Below are 20,000 nucleotides of genomic sequence, written 5' to 3' on the forward strand. Positions count from 1 at the left end.
TTGAGACATTTCAGAAACGTTTGGCAAAACTCTTCCCAAAGAGTGTCGACAACGAATGCTCCGTTGTTGTAGGCATTCACCTTGGGCTTGCAAGGCAACTGCTTCAACCTATTGTAGCTCTCTGCGACTTGGAACCAAGCGACCAGTGGTGAAGAAGCCTGGGATCCCTTAAGTGTCAGCCTGCCGTCAACTCCAATCCCTTTGTTTGGCGTGGAAGTGATGATAGAGGCCTGGGTACTTGATTCGTTCCACTTCCAGATGCACATTTAAGACGCGATCCAGTACATCCCAGTCCTCGCCTCCCCACGCGTGTGTAAAATCCTTGGCATTCATTCCTTTGGAAAAATACTTCAGTAATCAATAAGCTAGTATAAGCAACCGCTGACTGGTGGAAAGGTAAAAACCAAGACCGAAATGCCAAGTGGTAAAATCGTAAAGTAAAACATCGGGAGGAGGAGGCAGCGTGGTCGAGTGGTTAGGACGTTGGGTTTGCATGCGGCTGCTCCGGGTTCAAATCCCGTTCTAACCTCTGGTTAGGATTTGTTTCCGGTTGTCCCGGATTCAACTCTACCACGCTTTGTAAATAGCCAACTGGTTGCCTCCTGCCAGTTGGGGTTCTTAATAACGTTTCTGTTAACTTTGAATTGTTTCTTTCACATTGTTAAAAGTGGGGTGCCTGTAAACTAGCTTGATAGCTAAGTGCACTTCCACTATAAACAAAGCATTTTCTTTTTTTTCTTTCTTTCTTTTTCATCGGGCCATGAAGCTGAGTAGCGTCATTAATTAAAACTAGAACCCTTCTCTCGAGCTCTCCATATTATTAGAAACATTTGTTAAACTGAACCAAGTGATGGATTCACTGAAGTAAGTGGGGACAACTAAAGTAAGTGAGGATTTTTTGGAACACGATTTAAAATTATTAGTCATAACTAGAGAACTCGGAAAAAAAAAATTCTCAACGCATTTGCTCTTACTACACCTACGACTAGCTGCTACAGGTTTATACTTGTGTGAACTCAGGCCATTAAACTAGTTTCAACTGAAGAATTCAATTTCATTCATTTACCAAGGAGGCAGGAGTCCATAACGTAGTTGTGTAGACCACTGTAATTCGGCCTTGGTCCATCAGTTTTAGATAAATCGCCGCTATTTACAACTTCTCATTTCATTGAAGTGGTATAGTATGCAGCTCTATAGTGGATTAAGCTCCGCCAGAGCCGTTGTATATAGCTGTGTCCTGACCCATCAGTTTACAATACTGTTTACATTTAGAATACAGCTTTCACCAAATAATGGCCAATCAGAATGGGCCCGATTACCAGAACCAAGTAATGGTAATGGTAGTGGTAATTAATTTATATAACGCATTTTCTATTAACATATTCAAATGCGCTTTACAAGCAAGGGATCTATGGGTGAGATCGGACATCAGCATATACAGGCGCCGCTGGCAGCCGCTATCAGTCCATTAGCGATCTCACCCAGCACATGAATGAATTAAATGAGGCCTGACCACAACACCGGGAGCTCCATGCCCTACTCTTTACGAATAGTGTGTGGGTTCTTTCACGTCCCACTGGGTTGTGAACATTGAAGGGTTGTGAGACGGGGCATACGGTTTATAGTCCTTATCCGAGAAGACTTGAAAGTCTAACCATTTGCGGTTGTAATTACAAAGGCAGCATAATATTTCCAAATACTCGCCTCAATGTCTCTTTATTCACTCTTTCGAAATCGCAAAACCAAAGTGACTTAAAGAAAATATAACACAACAGTAACTTCGCACCGTATATCAACCGCTGGTTCTCGTATTTTTCAAAAACTTGTAGTCCCACGCGAAAGCAGACAACGCGGCCGAGGTAATCCAGAGCCATCCGCCGTCTAAAGTAAGTGTAACCCGTCAATCTCTCGTGGTATCGATGGTTCAGGCTCTCGTTGCCGACCAGTCCGTTTTAGGTGTTCTTTCTCAAGCGATTCTAACTGCAATTAAGAAAGATGTACCAGACCACGCGACCAAACAATCACGAGCTGAGAACGCAGCAGTGCCTGTGGGCATCTGCCGTAGAGTCTGTGGACCAAACCGGCAAAGGCAGGGCAACAAAACGACATCTCCCTATCGATGTCGTTGTATAAATTGACGAAAATGCTCATAGCCAAACACCCGCTAACGCTAGTAGCGGAAAAGAGCATCAGTTATCTGTAAAAGACGATAGCGACCCTGATGGGCTGTTCGGTTAATCCCCAACTACTCTCGTTGGGAACCCAGCGAAGAACTTGATGCTCTGCTTAAAGTTATGTTAAAACCGTTACAACGCTTGGAGCCAAAAGCCATTATCAAAGAATTTCCCAAGCCAGCTCTGATGGAGCCTTTCCTCCTAACCTAGATAAATCTCTTTCACATCTATGATTTTGGAAGGCACTATCCCGAACATCTCATTAAGAGATATAAAAACAGGATCCTTGCTGTCTTGGATCCGCTCTGTTCTTTGCGGCATGAAAACATCTCTCTCATGCGCGACGAGTCCCAACAACATGATACTATCACTATATCCACTACTAATTACCATGAGTAAGTGGAATGCTGCCGAGAAGTAGCAAAACGGATCACATGACATGCACAACAACGCTGCCCTTGATACTGTGGGCACAAGGCAGACATCCAGAAATCCGCGCATATCAAATGAACACGATTAGAATGGCTCCCTCATAACCTCGGCAGCACTAAAACTACAGATGTGGCTATGACGAAATGATATATGAAATGGATCATATATGAACGGCGGATGTGAAATCAAGTGAAGCTATGATCCTCGCAGTTATGAACGCAATTTGTAATTGCGTAAAGAAGCCTGAAAAATTCAGGATTTCAACGGGTGTTTGAACCCGTGACCTCGCGATAACGGTGCAACGCTCTAACCAACTGAGCTATGAAGCCACTGACGTTGGGAGCTGGTCATTTGTGGGTTCTAATAATCCCGTGAGGAACGATGAAATGATATATGAAATGGATCATATATGAACTGCGTTCATAACTGCGAGGATCATAGCTTCACTAGATGTGGCTATGTTCGGCAAGTGAAAGTAGGTGATACTTCTGCCTAAGTTTCTTCAAAACGCCGAGAGCAGGTTCTCCAGTCCTTGCATCCATGGGGAAAGAAGACTTCCAGACTCAGGCAAGCAGTTATTCGGGGATAGTTTCGAAGCCCGCCTAAAACCTCGTTCTGAAAGAGCAAATACAGTAGCCGATGCCAAGGCAGCGGGTAAATCGTTTTTTTTCGTGGCACCGTTAACAGCCCCATTCTACCGTTGGAAAATTGTCAAAATTCCCGGGCCTCATTGTCCTCATCCATACACGCAGTCTTTCCCTCCACTATCGATATCTCCAGCAAGCGGAAAAAGTGTACTTAGATCTCCAAGATCTTACGAAGTCCATCTAGACTCAGAGTGCCTCCAGGAGGTAAACTGGTCACTGGAAGGACAACCTGATGGCTCGGAACGAGAAATCCCTGGTCCAACGTCCCATAGATCTGGTCATTGAGACAGATGCTTCACGTCAGGGGTGAGTGGCTCATTGCCAAGGTCTACGGGAGGCAGATGGCTTCCCAAGTAGACGTCATACCACATCAACTGCCACGAACTGTTAGCAGGCTCGCTAGCAATAATGTCCTTTACAAAAAACACTACTGATGGACAACATTTCAGTAGTCGCCTTCATAAACAAAATGGGAGGAACACACTTCCCTATGCTGTCTCAACAGATTGAGATTGGTGTCTCACCCGCAATGTCTTAGTGAAGGCTCGTTGCATTCCAATATTTCAGAATGTAGAAGAGTTACGGGAATCCACAGTGTTTCTGGATTCAAGCGACTGGAAACAACATCCAACAGTTTTCCATCGTCTCTATCACAAGTGGGGTCCCCTGAATATAGACCTGTTTGCCTCTTGACTCGCCTTCCAACTAGACCAGTTCGTGAGCTGGCATCCAGACCTCTGGAGATACACACCGATGCATTTAGTCTAGACTGGGGGACTTTTCTGGGTATGCTTTTCCTCCGTTTGCCCAGATAGGCCGATACCTCCACCAAATTCAGAGTCAGCAGGTCTCGCACATGGTGTTCGTAGCACCAGTTTGGCCAGCACAGCCTTGGTATCCTCGGCTGCTATTGAACCTGCGCATCGACCGGCTTTCCCCACCTCATATATATATACCAGTTCAGCAAGACCTCCTGACACAGAGAACCCACTCCCTCAAACACTTACAACTAGCTGGGTGGCTTCTGTCGACAGAGAATACCAAACGGCAGACATCTCTGGAGAAGAGTAGAAAAATCCTCTTGGCAGCCTGGAAGAAAAACACCACTAGTGCCTATTCCTGTGAAAGTGGTGTACCTGGTGTACTCAACGGGTAAATGTTGATCCCCTTTCACCATCTTTAACTCATATTTTGGACTTTCTTGCATCACAGTTTCGCAAGGGTAAAAAGTACAGAACTATTTATGTCTATCGTTCTGCCCTCTCTGCTGTTTTGCCTTTGTTTGACGGTCACAAAGCGGACTCACGCCCTTTGGTATGTCAGATACTCAAAGAGGTGTACCAACTCCGCCCACCACAACCCCTTTATGCTACAACACGGCAGGTCTCGAAAGTAGTGCAATATATCTCACCTTTGGGCTCGAACACCCAACCGTTCATAAACATTGTCTTACAAGCTCGCTGGGTTGCTTGCTCTCACTGTTCCAGACATAGCCTCAGGTCTAGCAGCCGAGATTTAGGTCTCAGATAGTTCCACCCGGATGGAGGAACTTAGATGTTGTTTACACGCTAGCTTTCCGAAAACAAACATATGTGAGTTTGTAAGTTCCTACAGGTATATGAAGCTAAAACCCTACAATGGAGACCACAGGATCCTTCTAAACGTAATAACCTCCTGTTATCTCACATACACCCCCACAAACCAGTTTCTCCTTCAACACTAGCCAGGTGGTTGAAAGAGCTGATACAGTTAGCAGGCATTGTCACTTCCGTCAAGGGTCAGTCAGTGCGTGGTTTTTCTATCCCCGAAATTTTACAGTTCACTGACTGGTCTTAAGAGAGCGTATTTACTAAGTTCTACTACAGACCTCAGTTTGAAACTTCTGAAGGGAGGGCAGTCTTGTCGAGTACTGCACAAAATTAGTGGCGGAGCTCCGCGCACCAAAGGCGCGCTCGCGCGCGGAGTACCATGGTTAAGAAAATATGGTAATTTGATGCGAGAAATAGCCTTTATGCGTGATGATGACTGACTAGCAAATTTCACCAACAAGCCTCGAATTCGAAAATCAAACTTGTAAATTTCAGCATGAGCTAAATCCCAAAGGAGAAAACTTGAAAAGAAAACTCACGTGCGAACATTATTGCATGTCCAAGTAACGTGAATTATTTTGTGCAAACGAGGCTTGGTGGTGAAATTAGCTAGTCAGACGTCATCACGCATAAGGACCATTTTGGTTTTAGCAATGACGTCATAATGCAACTGTCCGTCTGTAAGTCCGTAGGTACCTCCGCCCCTCCAAGTGTGACCAGTATAACGTGACCATATGGCGGGCTCAAGTTTATAGCTTGGCGTAAAAATGGCCGACCCAGTGAAGGGCTTCCTGTGGTTCAAACATAATTGGTTTTTATGGACTGTTCGAAATCATTTTTCACTGAAGATTCTCTGCTAAAGGGTCGGAAAAATATCAGGGCAACAATTTCAAACCATTTTAGAACGGCAGCTGGTAAACAACATTGAGGAATTGAGATCAACATTTGCGTACGAGCCATCATTTTCAGGGTTTTCTTTAAGGTTTCTAGGGGGGTCCGGGGAAAATTTTTGAAAACTGAATGCCGGAAAATGCATTTCCTGGCAGTTTGGGCCATGAAACTCAGACATTAGAGGGATGAATCAAGCTGCAATTATACTATGAAAACCATGTAAAGACGAAGCGACATTTCAATAATACAACCCTATAAACAAAAAGTTGAGTGATATTTTTTGTATCTTTTTGGTGGTTTTGCTGGAGCAAATATTGCCACTTGACAACTTGTAAACATGGCACATACTTTGAAGGACTAGACCAGCAAAGGCTTCTGATTGGTTGTTAAATAAAGAAGCTGATTGGAGGATACTAATTGGCCTATGGCGTAAAGGATGTTTCGATCCTGTTTCCATTGTGTAATTAGCGGGAAAATATGCTTGCGGAACATGCTTGCAGTAATTTCGAAAATTGAAAATCACTCGAGCGGTTTAAGAGTGATGTATTTTTTTTTCCGAAGAGTTTAGGAGTTCCGTAAAGCAGTGAGAGTTGATCAAGAGTGACGTTGGATAAAGATCCGTTGTCATGTTGAAGCGTAGAGATGCCCTCGAGAGGACGAGCACTTACGCGGGCAAGTAGGATTTAACTCCGAGGAGCGTTACGTTCAAGTGTTTAAATAAAGTCTACGAGTCCTCAGCTTCTACGTTCGCTATAAATGATCAACTGAAAGGTTCGAAGTGAAAACGAAGGAGCGGTTAGTGAATGATCAGGGGCTAGTTTTGTTCCTCAGTCGAGTTGTGGTAACAGATGCGTGAACGCAGGCTGAGCGTGTTGCTAGCAGAACATCATATGTAAATTTCCTTCTGGATTGAGAACAAACCTTTTGAAAGTGTTTCTTTGTTTATAAGTCTTTTTATGATTGCGGCGTGATTAAAGGAAGTTTTGCGCGGACTAAAACGTCCTTGAGTGATTTTTCCTTCCGGTAACATACAATCGGTGGCTGTTTAAAGATATCGAAATCCAATATGGCGGACAAAAAATCATATTTTTCCTACTTTCCCGCCGCTGCAGCAAGATTTTTTCAAAACGAAAGTCTCAAGCATGACCGTTTTTAAACTGCCCTTGAGTCAGAAGTCTTTTATGTGTTTTCAGAAAAGATAGGCACTGCAAATTTTTATTTGTATTGAGCCCAAGTAGTTTAGACCTCATAAACATCATCTCCTCTACATGTCTTGACTCTTCAAACAATGAAAGTAGCCGGCGAAACCTGACAGAGAAGCCGGCGAACTTCGCCGGCTGCCAGCTCTTATATACAACCCAGTCCCTGATTTTGAGAACGTTTTTCAAGTGCCACGAACTACTTCGTGGTCGTCTTTTTCGCACTGAAAATCTCGCTAGATCATCAAATTAACCTCTCATAAATGGAAACTTCGTATTTTGGACTAAAAATTTTTTAAAGGTTTTGAACGATCTATTCATATTTTTTTGCCCATCGAAGTCCGAAGGCCTAATTAGGCCTAACGTCTAAGCTTTAATGGATATTTGTGATTCTTTCTGTATTGATAAAACAATGACCTGTGACCTTTGTTTTGTACCTGCCGCTATTTACTGCAACGGCAGCTGGCTCGCTGTTTATGTTAGCAGAAAAGAGTGGATCGATTTCAGCCAATCACAAGGACCAAGCCCTTGATTTTGGAATTTGAAGTCAATAAAAGGCGCCAAAAATTACCTCAAATGATGAAAATAAGACACGTTGAAAATGGAATACCTTCAAAGCGCAGCCAGTCGGATTTGTAGATACTAAGAAGCCCAAACCCGTCCATTTGCCAAAAGCCTTGATGATCGATGGATGAACTTTCGCATTTCAAGCGGCCAACAGCTGGGAAGAAAGCAATGTATCCTTCGATTGTGTTCTGTTTAAAATACAATAAAATATCCATAATATTTGTATATTGTACTGTTGATGGTGTGGATGTTTCTGGTAGAAGACAACAAAGGCAAACAAAAAAAATTTAACCAATAAAGACTCCGGCAACGAAATAAATGTATCCTGCTCTAAGAGACGAGAATATCACCTTAATGATGTTGTTCCTGGAATATTTGATTATTAAAAGGAGGCAAGTGGAAGCACTGAGCAAAGTTATTCACAGAACTATCAAGTGAGCACTTTTCACGGTACTGTAGACACAGCATTTATAAAAGCAGAATTTACAGTTACACTGTACATTCTTTACTCCTTTAGTTTTTCAATGTTACTCCATTACACATTCTGCCAAATACATGTTGAGAGGTCTATCTTACCTAGAAAAAAAACTCACCTTTCGAGCAGCATCCATGATATCAATGGGTACATCAATGTGAAGATCAAACAGAAATATTAAATCATGTTCACTTGGTACGTGTTCGACAGCCGTGTTTAATGCCAACGTCTTGTAAAACTTCCCTGTCATGTTAATAACAGTGTGTCTGTCTCGAAGAAGATCTGTGTCAAATGCTCTGGTCATGTTGATGTCCTGGCTCTCAAAATCAACAACAATAACGTGAAAGTTCGTATCGCCAGTCAATAAGCTTGCAATTGTGAGTTCATTGATGAAATGGTAAACCCACACGCCTTGATTCTTAACCGGCAAAACAAAGTGAATTGTTGCTGTTCTATTCCACCTGATACCTTTTGGAGAACACAAGTTATCCGTGCCTTTCTCCTGATAAACGTGTTCGGCAAGGCGGTAGGAACCTTTCCCTTCTCTCAGGCCCATTTCCAAATCAACTAAGTAACGGTCTCCATAGACTGGGTCTGGCTTTTGTACAACTTTGTGGATTCTTTTCAAATAGTATTTCCTGCAAAGAAATGATCACTCTTACATTAAATTTGTTCCCTCCATTTAAAATGGAAATAGCTTTTGACTGGCTAGCATATCCCCAGTTGACGAGTAAAATCACCTGGCGTTTTGACAGAGCAAAGTATGGCGAGCCAATTGTAACAATATTCAATAAATGGATATTTCAATTCAAAGAGTCTATTTTAGTTCAAATCAACGCAAAAATTTATGTTCAATATATATTTTTTTGGGTTCTCAAGCAGCCAATCAAAATCGCTCTCCCTCGTGTTTACAAAATTTGACAGTTTCCTTCACCACGAACTAGCATCAGATTGCTGCAAAAATCTACCTTTTTCCGGAAAACAAATGGTACTTATCGGAGAATTTTTGCAGCTCCAACCGGTTCCAAATCTCTTCCATGAAGGCCGCTTCATGTTCTATTCACCCGTATTTGACTTCGCTATTGCACAATTCGATCTAAGGGGACCCCGGGTGGAAAAGCGAAAGTGTGGATGGCAAATTGCGGTCTAGTACCCCCACGAGTCGTTTGACTAGGCAACCAAGCAGAAACTCAACGGTCGCCGTGTGGTGTTGATTTTTAAAAAGGCTCTTCCATCGTTTTATCGATTCGTTTGGGACACTAACAGCCGCCTGACATCGCTGGCAGGGCTTCATTTGCGTGGCTAGTGGATTGAAATGAAAGAAGAACCTTTGCCCTTGAATTATACGTTGGGAACATTTTAACCAGGAACATGTCACTGAACTTGGTGGGCTCGTGAGAATTGAGTGTTCAGCCTTGGTATTTACTATAACCGTTGACAACCGATGAACTGATAATGGCTTAATTCGCGTCGAATCTGGAAAAAAAACAAACAGGAAGGAAGCGACCCACAATGGCAATAAAGTTAGGCTTTTTAATTGATAATGTTTTTGTAAAATTATCTTGTCGGGTCTCAGGTCTTGTCTTCCCATACAAATCCTTATATTCCTTCTTATTATATGGCAAAGCCAGTCTTGGGCAAATCCCAGCGCTTTGATTGGTTCTTTCTCGGTCGGAATTTTGCAGTACGGACCATTTCCGTGGAAACAGTCCAAGCCGTGTATTTTTGTTTTGGAGCAAAGCCGGCATATTTATAATTTGCGACCAAAACAGCGAAAAAAAAACTATGAATATTGTCATTCTTCACAGTGAAACTACCAGAAGAAGCTAAAAAGAGTGAAAAGTTAAAACGATTGATTGCACCGGAAGTGCATTTTACTATCAGAAACAGAGTGCCATAAACAACTTACTAACTCGCTTTCGCTCGGTCCGTACTGCCACGACCTCGGGCCAATATTCCCCAGTACGGCCCGGGCAAGCTCGGTTAGTAAGCGGTTATTATTATATGACTAGCTCCGTGAGCGGGCAAGATGAATGAAATCGCGCGCTGTAATTGGCTACCCGAGCGGGCAAGATGGAGCTATCTTGCCCGCTCGGGATTTCTCGCTTGGTCCCGCAAGATCAAAGATCATTTTTGGTGTTTTAAGTCATATAATAAATCCTTCAAGATGGCTGGATATCGGCCTCGCTCTTTTTTTGCGTGTTTATGGACCTCGGCAAAAATAGAACTTGGCTAATATCCAGTTATCTTGACCTCACGTTTGGTCAATAACCCATATATACTGAGCTTGGGGCGCCTGTGGTTACACTTGCTGCCACCTCCATCAACGCGCAGAAGAACATAAATATTCCGTACGCGTGATAGGAAAATATTTCAGGGCCGAGCATGCCTTAACACCTAACAGATTAATTAAGAACTTTAAAGTTCTCAAGAAATGCCGTGGCAAACTCGATTGTTTGATATTTTAAATGCTCTTGATCAAAAACAAAAGACCGAAACTGAATAGGCAAGCGGATTGCATTCGCGCGAAACTTTTTACATGAATGTACATGAATATTTTTACATAAATGTTTTCATGTAACGTTTGCTAATTTAACTTTCTCACATCCTAAGTATTATAAGTATGCCTTACCGTTTTTTTTTTTAATTTGTTCATTCGACAATGATGACATGAAGTCGTCGAAAGGTCCTGTTACTTTGCTTTCGTTAATTTTCCTACTTAAAACTTTATTTACCTTTACCTAACACAAATTGTCTAAAACAATCGGAGAATCAAAAAAGCCTCTCACGGTTTTAATGATAAACGCCTTGTGAATGACACCTGACCATACAGAAGGCTTCCCTTTCCATTAAAATGCAAAATTGATCGCTCGAGGTTCTCAGGCCCCACTCTTCTTTCGATTCGATGATTTATGGCTGTTGCGCCTGACAAAGCGTGTTAAAAAGAATTTTCGCAAAGCACACCTGCAAAGATCTACCGTAACCTTGAACGGAAAGTTAAAAAAAAAAAACGGGGAAAAACAAGCCTCATAGGGACTTAAAGCAAGTCACTCCAAAAACAAATGAAGAAAAAAAAGATGATAACTGTCTGAGATAGAAGACATGATGGTACATCAACACATGGTAAATAAATAAAGATAGGATAAACTTGAAGGTTGAGGGAAATTTTATCATTTATCGCTAAATTCCCACAAATAAGACATTAAAAAATATATTATTATTATTATTAGTGATACATGAAGTTAAGTGTCAATTTAACACATTAAGCGAGTCACATGCTAGTGGATCGAAAATAAGCATCACACCGATACAGGCCATTATCTCTCATGCCTGCCTCACAATCCACAACAAATTGACTTTTTATTAACCAAGAACATGAAAAATTCACTTCAACTGAAAAGAGTCCAAAGGATGGGTGCTTGACTTGCATCATGTATCCATGGACACCAATGTGACGAAGCAATGAATGTAGCGGTATTACAGGAACTCAACTATATTTAAACTGTTCAATAAGGGTTAAAATGGCGGTCAAAAGGGTGAAAAAGGTGAAAACGCGTTCAGTCTTAATGATGTAAACAATCACGGGATCTAAATACAGTCACGACCACTGACCGGAAATCACTATGCATAACAAATAAAAACTAACAGATATCAACAAATCAATTAAACATTCAGAGCACTGTTCAAACTATTCCACAACCAATTATTATCATAATAATCTTAACTATTACAAAATTTTCAAACCTGATTGGTTCTGTGCGCACCTATTTATTGTGCAATTGTCGCGCGATCATGTGGGTGTCCAATAGTATCGAATTTAAACAACTCCAAACTGGATACCTGTAATTGGACACCTACGCCATTCACGCGTCAATCACACGCCCTTGCATGGGGTCTTTCTTGCTGTTTTCCTGCTGTTTGGAAAGCAGATTGAATATAATTTAACTTTTTAACACAAAAAGGTATTCAAAAACTTTTTATCCTCTAATTTTGTAATAGTTACAATTAATTACTGGGCTTCTGATAGGATGGGGAAAAAAATTAAAGATTATGCGGAAATTTTTGGCCATATTATGTGTAAACATGCGTTGATTATGCAGAAATTACACTGGATTATGTGGAGATTTAAGCAATTTATAAAACAAATAAGTAGACCCGTCCAATGTATTCACATGCTCATGGTACAAATCTGGACTCGAAATTATTGCGACCATTGAAAATTTTCCCTTTGCAGTAAAAATATCTGGCGACCAGCTCTCACCGTTGAAATAAAAGGGTTAGCAGTTGGCATTTGCTGAAACGTTTGCTAAAATAAATAAAGCAATAAAATGTTGTTTTGTTTCTCATCATGAATTTTGTTTCAATTTGGAGATGCCGAGCAAAATTGTGATGTGGTTGAACCACGATCCATTACCTCCATCATTCACCATTTTCGGTGGTCACATGTATTGCCGGCTCCTATTTTGTTTGGTTAAACCACTGGTGATAGGCCTGGCGACACATTATTCAGCACAATGATTGTCCCTACGATTACAAATGATGCAATTTAATTTGTAACTATATCTTGCGACTAAATTTTCATATCTTGTTGCATCTTTTTCTAAAATTTCGAGCACAGGGTATGTTATGAAATTATAATTATTTTATAACACGGTGTACTAGTGTCCAGGCTCATTGCCAAAAAATGCGTGGAACTTTCATCTTGCGAGCAGAATGGCGTGTATTCTTCAATCTTCAGGAAAATACGCGTTTCAAAATAGTCTTGATCTCTTTGCCTTTTATGTTTGTGAGGATGGTAAGCAGCTGCTTTATCACTTATATCAGGCGTACTTCTGTTTTATGCAGAAAATACCATGATTATGCGGAGGATGCAGATTTTAGGGAATTATGCGGATCCGCATCATTGCATCCTGTTAGATGCCATGTCATTAGTAATTGAACCTCCTGTCATACAATTCAGGGAGTAAACCATGCACGATTACTTCCTGAATTGTACTCCACTCAGTCCAATTTGTATTTAACAATTACACCCGTAGCCCGCAAGAGCTTCGGGTCAATAGCCCATGAGGCAAAGCCGAATGGGCTATTGATCCGTGGCCCTTAGGGCGAAGGGTCTAATTGTTTTAGTATCACCCAACTAGTCGGACAGAAAAGGCAACAATTTAGTTACCAAATTCAAGTTGAAGAAATATTTATTTGGGAATGAAACGAAAGAAAGCATCACGCTTTTCGCTACTCAAGGACTATTACTAATAGTTCCTCTAGTAGCATAGCCCATTAAAATGCAGGATTTGCATTAGTCCACTAGTTGGGTCATACTAATACTTCTTAGTGATTTTGGCAACCTTCCAAAACAAATTTCAGGACCTCATTGGGCACTGTTAGGCAGTGATCTGAAAGTTTTCTTTAATATGGATAAGAAAACTGCATGCTTTGATAATAGTTTTTAGGACAAATTGCTTAGAAATATTACAGTTAATAAAAATAAGCAATTTAAAACTGCTGTATAAACAGTTTACCTTGTGCCGAGTTATTCAAACGTCTTTAGAAAATTATTTATGCAAATGAAGTCTCACTCCAAAACACTTGAGGTCCAATATTATTAATTAATTATTTTTCCTTCCCAAGCCCTCAAATTGATGCACTCTTGTACCATTCTTGTAGGATTCATAGAAGGCCGCCATTTTCATCAATCTCTGTGAAATCTGGCTTGTTAACTGGGGAGATGTGGCCCCAGTTTCCCTGAAAATTTCGTCTTTGTAGCTTTTGTTATGCCTACATGAAAGGCATTTTACTTCAGGTCATTTGAAAGCTGCCCAAAGGCAAAATATTGTTTTGGTCACGGTTAAAGAACTTCATTTAAGTGTCCTGTGTACTTAGCCCTGGGTAATCATAATATTGGAAACACAGTACAGAAAACAATCATGGTAATATCGCCTCCAACCAATTATCAAAGCTCCAGTGATTTCAAAAATTATTTCCTTCCCTTTGTTTCCACAAGAAGTTGATAAAATTTTTTGAGAGGTTTATACAAAGCAAGTCTCACAGAAAACAGCTTCAAATTCAATGCCATTCATTCTTTTCGCCGGCAAAACTCTGGTTCAGAAATAGAAACAAGTAAAAAAAGTTGGTGGGGTAACTGACTCTGAACAAGTTTAGTCATTTGGAAATTTGGCAACCAATAAATAATTCTGGCTTTATGCCCCAGGGAGCAAGATCTCTGGTTATGCACAGTTTAATAACCAAAGGGAATTGATAGAGGCCCTTTCATTACTTATCAATTGAGACAGAGCATTACAGCTTTACTTCATTTTCACCGGGTTACCTTGAATCATACCAGCCAAATTTTGTGGCTTTGTGGAAACCAGCCACTACTTAATCAGCAAGCCTAACCCTTAACTAAAATACTACCAAAAACAAATGTGTCCGATGATTTAGTGATTGTTCTTCTTTCACGTGACGAAATTTCGGCTTTCCTGCTTTCGGTGATTGTTGGAATTTAAGATAGATAGATAGATAGATAGAAGATAGATAGATAGATAGATAGATAGATAGATAGATAGATAGACTGTGTTTATTGGGGAAAACATTGCAGACTGAATTGCGCCTCATACAAGTATCGACAAGTAAGAAATATAAGAATTGAAATGGAGCTTGTGTGGGAGACCGTCAACTGAAAATACCGTTAAAAGCAGATTCTAGATTTATTATTTATCAAGGATAATAGAGAGTAAATTAAACTTTTCATGTTCGTATAGAAATTATCGGGATTCAGAGGTATTTTTTTGTGCTGCTTACACGATTCGCGAACCAAGGGCTTGCGAGTATGTTCACCTTTTTCGATAAACAGTATTTAAGTCTAAGAACCCATTTCAAAGAGCGCTGATAAACAGTATTTAAGCCTAAGAGCCCATTTTAAAACGGTTAGCTTTCAAGTGTTGAAAGGTTAGGGTTAGGGTTAGGGTTAGGGTTAGGAGGTTATCTTGTTTGGAAAAGTCACCATAATATTCTCGTCACTCGGATATTCAAAACAAATAAGATTCGTTTACTTTATTACTGTTGCAAAGGAAGCTTATGTACAAACTCATCTGTAGACTTACTTGGGATGTTTTAGCTCCAGTGAATCCATAACCTTATCCACAACTGACTCAATTATTTCTCTGTCAGCTTGCCGGTTGCCGCGAGTCCACACATCCCCTCCATCGACCGCCATTGCAGTATCGTCACCAGGGAAGACATTGGATTCGAAAATCAGCTTTATTCCGTTGTATCTATAAACTTTCTCGCGCGACCTGAAAACGCTTTTGTAATCGCAGGAAGGAAGATATAACTTCTCGTTGGGAATAAAAGGCAGAGTATAAAACTTAAAAGAATCAAGGCTTGTCCCATTGGCAGATTTGTGTTGTAAGCTGTCGTGCAGCCTCTTTGACAGCACAATATGGATCGCATCTTTTCTAGTAATACTCGAAATCTCGTTATCGTATAGCGATAGGTAGTCCGAAGTAATCAAATTAAAATTAAAATCGTCGCTTGCCTTCCAAAAGACTTGAACAAACCCTGCGCCCCCAATCTGTTTATGTAATACCTCGATGTAATACTTTTTTCCACGCTCTAATTTAACGGACGTGGTCGACAATTGATCTGTATATTTGTCCAACTCGTCCTTTTGCGTCCAACCGATAGAATCTTTGTCAAACACACGCGCAATGAGTTGTTTATCCTTTGGATATTCGCTTGTGCTTAGCCATAATTCCGAAGAGTCATCGGACGCGATTCCAAAAAGAAAAAAATCGCTCCGGGGCGGGTGAATGTAACCAAAGATCCGCACTCCGTAGTCGACAGCGTCGTCTTCGTACTCAAACTTGTTGATAAATTTTTGTTCATCCGGATATTGGGGAAAGAACCATGATTTCCTTATATTTTCCACGCTTGAGCCACAAATACTTCGCCAGACATGAAGATTCAATGAACCATTCAATGGGGCATCAGGTCCGGTACTAATATCTCCGGTTTTCGGCTTGGCGTCTGACGTCCGAGAAATGTCGTTCGTTTCGAAATCATTGTTGATTCTCGTATTTCTTGGTAATGTGGAAAACGTGAAGAGAAAAAATGTGATTGAGATAGCTGAAAGTGCAATCAATAGAATCTTTCCCCATCTTTTGAGATTTCGAAATCCAAAAAACATTTGTGGAGCAATGAAAAAGAATCTCATTTTCCCACATAGGGACAAAGCTTTGCAACACGTGAGCTGAGAGTTCAAAGTGCGAGCGACGTGAACGCTCGCGAAATGTTGTTTGGTCACGCAATCGTGAAGCATACACTGGGTTGCCTGTGGTACGTGTTACAGAAAATCAGAAGGCACTGTGTGGTATTGAAATACAGCATTCCAGTCTCTGAAGAATAACAAATAAAAGAGAAGAGAGAAACATTGGCTTCTGGGCTGACATGTTGATAATTCTCAAGTTCCCTCACAACCTCTTGTCACCACAAGTGTGCCCTCTGAGAGCATCTGACAGCTTTGTAATACTAAAGTTCACTGAAGTTAATCCTTATCCGGCGGGGTTAGTTACTGGATGGGAGACCAAAACAATAAACCCCTCATAAAACAGAAGCATCTGACCGAAAATACTATAAACGCTAACAAATGCGAACTCAGCAAGGTACAAATTTTGTTAGCTTGCTTTATGCAAAACAAATATTGATGCAAAAGCAAATAACTATTGATACGCAGTTTTTAGAAAGAGCAGAAGGAAGTTTCCGGGACGGTCGATCGAGAATAAAATATTTACGACATGAAAACAACATTAATTTTGAACCGTGAATATAGAATATAAAAAGTTACGATCAGCGACAAACATTTTGGGAGATTTTTGCTACGTTCAAATAAATCGCAAAATCGAAAGTGACATGGCCGGAATTCAGCGGGCGCCGTGATTAAAGGGGAACTGAAGGCAAAAATCAAGTATTTTCTTTCTTATAGTTTAGACCCGGTATATTGATGTTTGACACTTTTTTTGCCATTTGGACCTTTTTTTTAACTTCAAATAAAAGTTTTTACTGTGGTTTTGGGCTATTGGCATTGCGGCTCAGAATAGGTGTGTCAGCGGTCACTTTAGGAGTCTATGACGTATGATATGGGGAACATGTGCGAGAGACTTGATGAGCAGAGGCAGGATTTTAGGGATTTTGAGTGATGTTGACCTTGTTATTTTTAGCTCAGTAAGAAAGATTTGCGACATTTAAGACGGAAAGATGCCTATAACCAGTCCTCTGCGCTTGTGATATATTCATTGGAAACTTGGACATGAAAGCGTAAGTTAAGATTTTCGCCCGCAATCGAAACCATTAGAAACATTCGCCGGACGAAGTATGTTTTTTAATACATAGGATTATTTACTCCAGTTATTTCGTTTTTATTATTATGAAATTCACCTGGTTTGGACATTTGTTTACTTAAATTGTTCTCAGTATAGTGAAAGAAGTCAAATCACGTTCGACATCTGTAAAGAGTGCATATGCTCCGAGCTTGAAATAAACATTGAGCTTGCCAGATCTGTTCTCCTGTGACTTTATTTGTGTCATTTTAGTTAATTGCATAATTATTGTCAGCTTCTAAAGTTAATATTGCGACAGTTTTAGGGTAGTGATTGAGTTATATTTAGAGTTAGCGTGATGCTTCGAAGTCCGTAGACGGAAATCCCATGACTGCGATTTCGTAAACTACTAAGCTCGATTTACAATGCACGTCATGTTCCTTTCGCAACTAGTAATGTGTTATCCCCGCGCACCTTTTCGAAAATTTCAGGCTGATTTTTCCGGTCTTGTGGCAATCTCTTTGGTATAAATAAAGCTAGCCATTTTGCGTAAGACTCAGTACTCACTTTATGTGCATATAGTTCGTTTATACTGTTTCGTCGTAATGGTGTATTGTTGTGCTGTTGGATGCTCGAAGGATTCTCGATCTGTTAGCAAGGAGCATGGAATAAGTTTCCACCGTCTTCCTACACAAAATTCTCTCTTGCAAAAGTGGTTAGCAAAAATATCCCGAGTTGACTTTGTGGTTACCAAAGATACTCGGTTGTGTTCTGATCACTTGGAGCTTGACTGCTTTGAACGTGATCTTAAAGCAGAACTTCTTGGGTTGAAAGCAACACGTACATTGAAGCCGGATGCACTACCAACAATTTTTGTCCATCAGCCAAGAAAGAAGCCTCGACTGTCGTCTGAAAACCGTTTGCATGACAGAGCAAAGCAAGAGGTAAGAGTCTGAATTAATTTTAGCTACATGCAACTCGAAGTACTTTCTTATCTTACATGTGGAGGGAACGCTCACGCAATTGCTCATGAAGTCACGAAATGTCTGCTTTGGTTTGCAGTATATTGCATCACTCACCACGACAAAATAGTTGACTTCCAAATTGTTCAGGTCAGCGAAGTGACCAGCAGTAATTCCATGGAGAGAAAAGGATTTAAAAGGTGCATGTAAAATATCCAGGGTAAAGGGGCAAAAGTGAAGGTTGTGGCAACTGATCGCCATGTAAGCATAAAGTCAGATATAAAACGCATCTACCCTGATGTGGATCACCAGTTTGATGAGTGGCATTTAGCGAAAAGTGTCACTAAAAAACTAACTGAAAAGGCAAAGAAGAAGGACTGTAGTGATCTTTTGGCAATGTGTTCACTCACTCTGGATTTTTTTTGTACATGTACACCAAACAAAAACTTTTTAGCTTTTTGGTGCTTTGCTCTGGGAAATGTTATTTCCATTTAACTTTCAAAACAAACTGTTGCCAAGTTTAGGTTACTTAAAGCAATGATGTTGGTGTGCTGAACAATATAATAACTAGCCATCTTTCCCAGTCAGCCCTTCAACAATTACTACTTCTATTATCATCATTAGCAACAACTCTTTTATACATGCCATCCAATTGTCGGAGACTTCGTAATTCGATTAGGCCAAAGTTTTATTTCTTAATTAGCACCATTGATTGACATAACCTTGAATGAACTTTCATTGAATTTCACTTAGCAACGACCAATAAGATATTAGATTAAGCGATACATGAACATATAAGTTTAGGTTTCCTTTTTGGGGTCTTATGCATTATGCATAAAGACCCCTAAGTCAGAGGCAAATCTTGTCAGTATGTCACTTTGAGGACGAGAACACACGTGACAGTCTGGCTTGTAGACTGGGTACTAGTAATTGCGAGGTCATTGTTTTCAAGTGTCGGCCATTGCTTCTAGCGTTCGTTGTTTGCAAATAAATCTGCGGTCGTTTTCCCTGTTTTGGGAAAAATTTGAAGATTTTTCCGTCGCAAATTAGTTGTAAGGTAAGTTATTTGTGTTTCAAAATTGATCTGTCATGCTGTTTCAGATTGGTTTTCTTTCTTTCATTTCGAAAATTAACTATCCTAGCCTGCCTTGTTTGTTCTTTTTTATTTCATCCAGGTGACGTCGCTGAGTGGAATCGATACGGGAGTTGTTTACTCTCGCAAGCCAACATATTTAGACTCGGCTTGTGTTTAGTGCGGATTGCACTGAAGCTAAGACGCTTTCGCAAGCCCACATTCATTGGCTCGAAATCCGTTGCGCACCACATACCTCACAAGTATCTCACAAGCTATCACAAACCAGTATTTATCGGCTTGAAATGTCGGTGTGGGTTACATCCCAAACTGAAAGAGTTATTGTACTCTAAAAAATAGTGGCATTGAATAAGAGTTTTGCACTCTCAAAGAATAGTATTTCGTACTCTTACTGTTGTCTGCTACTAGCCGCCAGCATGGGAACAACAATCGAACAATACGGGTCAAGGATCGGCTGTCACAACAATTTTGTGAAAGTCAAGGATGCATTTTCAGGTGTGCGAGGGCGATTTTGGAATACGATGCTTATGATGTTTTGCTTAAATGTGTTTTACTTGCCAACATTAAAACAAGTTGTTGGACATTACAAGTCGTGTAATGAGGTGATGTTTTGGTTTGCACAAATGATGTGCTACAATGTTTATATCCCATTGCCTA

At 40.6% G+C, this 20,000-nt stretch overlaps 1 protein-coding gene and 1 long non-coding RNA gene across 2 annotated transcripts in view; one reads left to right on the forward strand and one right to left on the reverse strand.

The window, feature by feature from the left end:
- Positions 1 to 16,230, reverse strand: part of LOC138005635 (beta-1,4-N-acetylgalactosaminyltransferase 3-like) — a 17,065-nt gene extending 835 nt beyond the window's left edge. Inside the window, exons 1-4 of the mRNA XM_068851836.1 lie at positions 15,075 to 16,230; positions 8,093 to 8,612; positions 7,543 to 7,687; positions 1 to 335 (exon numbers count right to left, since the gene is read on the reverse strand). The exon at positions 1 to 335 is cut by the window's left edge and continues 835 nt beyond it. Coding sequence (XP_068707937.1) covers positions 187 to 335; positions 7,543 to 7,687; positions 8,093 to 8,612; positions 15,075 to 16,186 — 1,926 coding nt within the window. The 5' untranslated portion in view covers positions 16,187 to 16,230 and the 3' untranslated portion in view covers positions 1 to 186. The remainder of the gene's footprint in view (positions 336 to 7,542; positions 7,688 to 8,092; positions 8,613 to 15,074) is intronic.
- A 1,324-nt stretch (positions 16,231 to 17,554) lies between these two features.
- LOC137980468 (uncharacterized) overlaps positions 17,555 to 20,000 on the forward strand; it is a 3,735-nt gene continuing 1,289 nt past the window's right edge. The window contains exons 1-3 of the long non-coding RNA XR_011118527.1: positions 17,555 to 18,232; positions 18,351 to 19,307; positions 19,426 to 20,000. The exon at positions 19,426 to 20,000 is cut by the window's right edge and continues 1,289 nt beyond it. This is a non-coding gene — a long non-coding RNA (uncharacterized lncRNA). The remainder of the gene's footprint in view (positions 18,233 to 18,350; positions 19,308 to 19,425) is intronic.

Source organism: Montipora foliosa, chromosome 1 (assembly GCF_036669935.1).
Source record: "Montipora foliosa isolate CH-2021 chromosome 1, ASM3666993v2, whole genome shotgun sequence".
Classification (NCBI taxonomy): Eukaryota; Metazoa; Cnidaria; class Anthozoa; order Scleractinia; family Acroporidae; genus Montipora; species Montipora foliosa.